The sequence below is a fragment of the Tachyglossus aculeatus genome, unplaced genomic scaffold (assembly GCF_015852505.1).
Source record: "Tachyglossus aculeatus isolate mTacAcu1 unplaced genomic scaffold, mTacAcu1.pri scaffold_126_arrow_ctg1, whole genome shotgun sequence".
Classification (NCBI taxonomy): domain Eukaryota; kingdom Metazoa; phylum Chordata; class Mammalia; order Monotremata; family Tachyglossidae; genus Tachyglossus; species Tachyglossus aculeatus.
Window position 1 is genome coordinate 907,999 of NW_024044855.1, and position 5,954 is coordinate 913,952.

At 50.3% G+C, this 5,954-nt stretch overlaps 1 protein-coding gene across 1 annotated transcript; it reads right to left on the reverse strand.

Moving 5' to 3' along the window:
* Positions 1–2,668: 2,668 nt before the first annotated feature.
* On the reverse strand, positions 2,669–4,765 carry LOC119922836 (olfactory receptor 14J1-like). The gene is made up of 2 exons (XM_038742459.1): positions 4,300–4,765; positions 2,669–2,679 (listed from the first exon to the last, which is right to left on the reverse strand). The coding sequence occupies exons 1-2, from the start codon at positions 4,763–4,765 to the stop codon at positions 2,669–2,671; spliced, it is 477 nt and encodes a 158-aa protein (XP_038598387.1).
* Positions 4,766–5,954: the final 1,189 nt, after the last annotated feature.

The following is a 5,954-nucleotide window of genomic DNA, read 5'->3' on the forward strand; positions in this document are numbered from 1 at the left end:
CCCCATCTCCCCGACTCCCTCCCTCCAATCTACCCCCTCCCAACCCCAAAGCACTTGCGTCTCTATGTACATATTTATTATTCTAATTATTTTATTAATGATATGTATAGATCAGGGTGGCTCAGTGGAAAAAGCCCAGGCTTTGGAGTCAGAGGTCATGGGTTCAAACCCCGGCTCCACCAAATGTCAGCTGTGTGATTTTGGGCAAGTCACTTAACTTCTCTTTGCCTCAGTTCCCTCATCTGTAAAATGGTATTAAGATTTAAAGCCCCCCTAGGGACAACCCGATCACCTTGTAACCTGCCCAGCGATCAGAACAGTGCTTTGCACATAGTAAGGGCTTAATAAATGCCATTATTATTATTATCTATCATTCTATTTATTTCTATTGATGTCTGTCTACTTGTTTTCTTTTGTTTCGTTGTCTGTCTCCCCTCTTCTAGACTGTGAGCTCGTCGTTGGGTAGGGATTGTCTCTGTCTGTGGCCGAATTGGACTTTCCACACGCTCAGTCTAGTTCTCGGCACACAGTAAGCGCTCAATAAATACGATTGACTGGAGGAATGACTGAATAAACCCCGTTCCGGACGGCCACCGGATGAGGCCGTGCCCCCTTCAGACACCGTCTGAGGGGGTGATTCAGGCGGTCCGGAAGTGCACGAAACACGATTCTCAAAGGTACCGATGACGCGAGGGCCGCAAAGACTACGTTTAATAAGTAGACTTTATAGGGAAGCGAAGAGAAACTCACTCCCTGATCCTGGCAGGGACCACAACAGATATCCATGTCAGAATCAGTCTAAGTAGATTTGATAGGGAAGCGAAGAGATACTCACTCCCTGATCCGGGCAGGGAGCACAACAGATATCCATGTCAGAATCAGTCAGAGTGGCGTCTCAACATGCCCGAACACACAACGTGATACGCAAGAATAGGGAGGGAGTGTTACGGGCATGGTATCGCCTCTCAGACAGGTCCGGAATTTCCCCACAGTCCTGACTGTTGTGTTTGTCCTTGCTCTGTGAGATAAAGCAAGGATTACATTCCTCCAGTTGGGCCGGTCTGCGTCTGGTTGAGGGATGCGATTATTCTTTATCGGTGGCCTTCCTCCGCCCAGGAATATAAATCAAGGGGCCCAGAGTTCTCGGATTGGTGCCGGGAGATATGTCGTGCGTTTGCTGAGGCCTTGCGTGCTAGATTGGTTAAGTGCCACTCACGAGTCTTCCACGGTGTTCCCCTTTACGGGGTCTCGCTGGGTGGGGGAACTGTCTCCCCCGGAGTCTGAGGAGCGTCCCAGCTTATTGTTTGTTTTATGGAAATCGTTGAGCACTTACTACTTGTCAAACACTGTTCTGAGCGCTGAGTTGGGACCAAGCCAATCGGGTCGGACACAGTCCCTGTCCTGCATGGGGATCACGGCCTTATGTAAGAAGGAAGATTGGTATTGCGTCCCCATTTTACGGTTGAGGAAACTGAGGCACAGAGAACTTAAGTAACTTGCCAAGATCACACAGCAAGCAGTTGGCAGAGCTGGGATTAGAACCCAGGACCTCTGACTCCCAGGAACCTGGAAGAGTACAATTTCTCAATTAACAGACACATCCCCTGCCCACGATGAGCTTAAAGTCCAGAAGGGGAGACAGACGTTAATACAAATAAATAATTTACAGATAGGTACCTAAGTGCTGTTGGGTTTGTAGTGACAATTTTCTCAATAAAAGCGGTGGCCAGGTCATTAGGGGCGAGGGATGAGGGAGTCGGGTGGCGCTGGGCGTTTGAGGAGGGACCGACCGGCGAGGGCGATGGGCATGGGTGCCAATACAGAGTGGGACCTGAGATGGGGACTTTCCAGAGAAGTGAGTCGCGCTGGGTCTCGGCTGCACAACAACATGACAATGTCGAAGACGCAGATTTTTCTTCACTCTGGTCACCTGCAGATCCAGATCTCCCGAATGGACGTTTGCTGCCATCAAAGGGTGGGAGACTGAGACCCGGGAAGGAGAGATCTCTCCACACCCTCCGGGGTGCACGGTCGCAGGGGGAGGGATTGAATGACCTCTGGAGAGGGCATTCTTTCCTCAGCACCGCTGCCTATTCACCTTCATCGGTGGTATTTCTTAAGTGTGCAGAGCACTGCACAAAGCAATGCATAATACACGTTCTGTGCCCACGGTGAGCGAGAAGCAGCGTGGCTAAGTGGAAAGAGCATGGGCTTTGGAGTCAGAGGTCATGGGTTCAAATCCCGGCTCCACCAATTGTCAGCTGTGTGACTTTGGGCAAGTCACTTCACTTCTCTGGGCCTCAGTTACCTCATCTGTAAAATGGGGAGGAAAACTGTGAGCCCCACATAGGACAACCTGATCATCTTGTATCCCCCGAGTGCTTAGAACAGTGCTTTGTACATAGTAAGCGCTTAACAAATACCATTATTACTATTATTATTATTACAGTCTAGAGATACTATATCAGTTAATCAATAGGTGGTATTTATTGAGCACTTACTAGGTGCACAGCACTGTACTGGATGCCCGGGGCCTTCCTTTCCCTCAGAATATGAATCAAGGGGACCAAAGTTCTCAGATTGTTGTTGGGAAATATGTGCTGTGTTTGATGAGGCCTTGTGGGCTAGATTGGTCAACTGCCACTCATTATTCTTCCAAGGTATTCCCCTATATGGGGTCTCACCGGATAGGGGAATTGTCACCCCCAGAGTCTGAGGCGCTTTCCAGCATATTGTTTGTTCGTCTTACGGAACCTGTTAAGCACTTACTATGTGTCAAACACCGTAGAGTACAGCAGAGTTGGAAGACACATTCCCTGCCCACAACAAGCTCGCTGTCTAGAGGAGGAAATAGACATTGCTATAAATAAATAATTTGTGATATATAATTTATAGATTTGTGCAAGGGGTACAGAGCCTTGGGGGTTAGGCAAAGACCAGAGTACCCTATTTCTATAGCTTTAATTCTATCATATAGCTTTAATTCTATCATATAGCTTTAATTCTATCATATAGCTTTAATTCTATTTATTCTCACGATTTTGACCCCTGTCTACATGTTTTGTTTTGTTATCTGTCTCCCTCTTCTAGACTGTGAGCCCGTTATTGGGTAGGGACCGTCTCTATATATTACCGACTTGTACTTCCCAAGCGCTTAGTACAGTGCTCTGCACACAGTAAGTGCTCAATAAGTACGATTGAATGAATGAATGAATGAATTTCTTCCCGACATCCCAGGAACTCTCTTATTGATAGGGAAGGTGTCACTTCTGTCGGTTGAAATTTTCCAAGAATTTACTATAAATCATTTCACCAAGTGGTGGCTACTTTGCACTGTGGTAGTTGTACTAAGAGGAGGAGGAGGAGGAAGAGTAATACTCCTACTCCCCCTACTATTCCAACAATATCACCATGGGTCAAGAGATCTGGGTTCAAGTCCGAGCTTCACCATTTGCCTGCTGTTTACCTTTGGGCAAGTCATTTAATCTCTCTGGCCTTGGTTTCCTCATCTGTAAAATAGTGATGATCTTGTATCTATTCCAGCACTTTGTACAATGTTCAGCCCATAGCAAGCACCTACTAAATACAATCATTGTTACTATTTTCATTACTACCATCACTACTATCACTACTTGAGAAGCAGCATGGCTCAGTGGAAAGAGCCCGGGCTATGGAGTCAGAGGTCAGGGGTTCAAATCCAGGCTCGGCCAATTGTCAGCTCTGTGATTTGGACAAGTCACTTAATTTCTCTTTGCCTCAGTTCCCTCATCTGGAAAATGGGGATTAAGACTGTGAGCCCCCGGTGGGGCAACCTGATCACCTTGTAACCTCCCGAGCACTTAGAACAGTGTTTTGCACATAGTAAGCCCTTAATAAATGCCATTATCATTATTATTATCACTATTCTCCTACAGCTATTACTACCATTACTATTCTCATCAGGATGGGGAAGCAGTGTGGCCTAGTGGAAAGACCCCGGACCTGAGAGTAAAGGGACCTGAGTTGTCTGCTGTGTGACCTTGGGCAAGTCACTTCACTTCTCTGTACCCCAGTTCACCTATCTGTAAAGTGGGGACGAAGACTGTGAGCCCCACGTGGGACAACCTGATCACCCTGTATCTCCCAGCGCTTAGAACAGTGCTTTGCACATAGTAAGCGCTTAACAAATACCATCATCATCAAGCCCAGAGCTTAATTCGGTGCTTTTCAAATTCCACTAAAAAGAAAAATGATTCTGGTCAGATGATCACCCGCTCAGAGTCTTCCAGATGGCGGCCTTCACGTCCCTGTTCCTCAGGCTGTAGATGAGGGGGTTCAGAGTCGGAGGCACCACGGAGTAGAACATGGACACCAGAAGGTCCAGCGTTGAGGGGGAGTCTGAGGGAGGCTTCAGATAGGCGAATCCTGAAGTCGATATAGAAAAAATCACGACGGCGAGGTGGGGCAGACAGGTGGAGAAGGCTTTGGCCCGGCCCTCGGCGGATCGCATCCTCAGCACGGCCCGGAAGATGTGGATGTACGAAGCCGCCATGGCAGCGAAACACACCACGGAGAGGTTGACTGTGAAGGTCGTGCCCCCAACCTCTGTAAGGACCGCAGTGGAGCCCGAGAGCTTCAGAAGCTGGGGGATGTCGCAGAAGAACTGGCGGATCACGTTGGACCCGCAGAAGGGCCCGGAGAAGGTGGCGGCCGTGTGCATGAGGCCGGAGAGGCCTCCGCTGAGCCAGGAGGCGGCCGCCATCGTCCAGAGGGCCCCTCCGGTCATGACGACCTCATAGCGCAGGGGGAGGCAGATGGCCACGTAGCGGTCGTAGGACATGGTCGTGAAGAAGGCCATCTCCGCAGAGCCAAAGAAAATCAATAAGAAAACCTGTGTGATGCAGCCCAGGAGGGAGATGGATCTGCGGTCAATCAGGGAGTTGACGAAGGAGTTGGGGACGGTGACAGAGATGAGGCCGAGGTCGATGACGGACAGGTTCCTGAGGAAGAAGTACATGGGGGTGTGGAGGCGCCGGTCGAGGACGGTGACGGCGACGATGAGGAGGTTCCCCGTCAGGGCCGCCAGGTAGACCAGGAGGAACTGCGCCGCCTGGAGCAGCTGCAGCTCCCGGACCTCCGAGAATCCCAGGAGTAGAAATTCAGTCGCGGGCGTGAGGTTGGCCATTTTGTGCGAGATCCTGAGAATTGCTTATAAGTATCCATCCCCCTCTAGCCAGGGCCCTGTCTCTATCCTTCTCCGCAGGTCAGGACCCATCTCTGTCCCCATCCTCTTATCAAGACTCTGTCCTGTCCTTCTCCTCCGGATAGAACCCCGTCTCTAGCCTCCCTTTCTGGTGGGGACCCATCTCTGTCCTCCTCCTCTGGCCAGGACCCTGCCTCCAAGGGGATCTCACCACGGTCGAGCAGGCTAATGCAGGATGGCTGTGCCGATGTGATCCGACCTCGCCCCTTCCCTCCCTTTCCCGGGGCTTTCTGGTGTAGAATGAGCGGGGGGTACTGAGGACGATGGGCTCCTTCTCCCTCTCTCGGGGGAGGCCAGAAAGCTCCCCGGCCCGACAGGCGGATTTCACCTCACAATCTCCGCAGTGTGTCAGCCGTGAAAGAACTGGGACATTTTATGGCGCTTTTTCGAGGGATCAGGGCCCAGGGGGAAACTGATGGGGAAGCGAGGGAGCGGGAGGATCCTGTCGTCATGGCAACTGAACGCAGCGTTACCTAGAGAACGACCGGGGTGGGGTAGGGGGGATGAAATTGCCAACTCCCCTCAGTCACTTTTCAGGATTCCAGGGGATTAATTACTAAGTGTTTACTAAGGGTCCAAGCCCTGGGATAAGCACTGGAGTTGTTACAGGATCATCAGATTGGATTTAGCCCGCTTGTCCCACACAGAACTCACAGTCACCTCGTTGTGAGCAGGGTATGCATCTGCCAACTCTGTTGTATTGTAATTTTGT

Coding starts and splice junctions, on each gene's coding strand:
- LOC119922836 (XM_038742459.1), bottom strand. CDS start 4,765: ATGACCGGAGGGGCCCTCTGGACGATGGCGGCCGCCTCCTGGCTCAGC.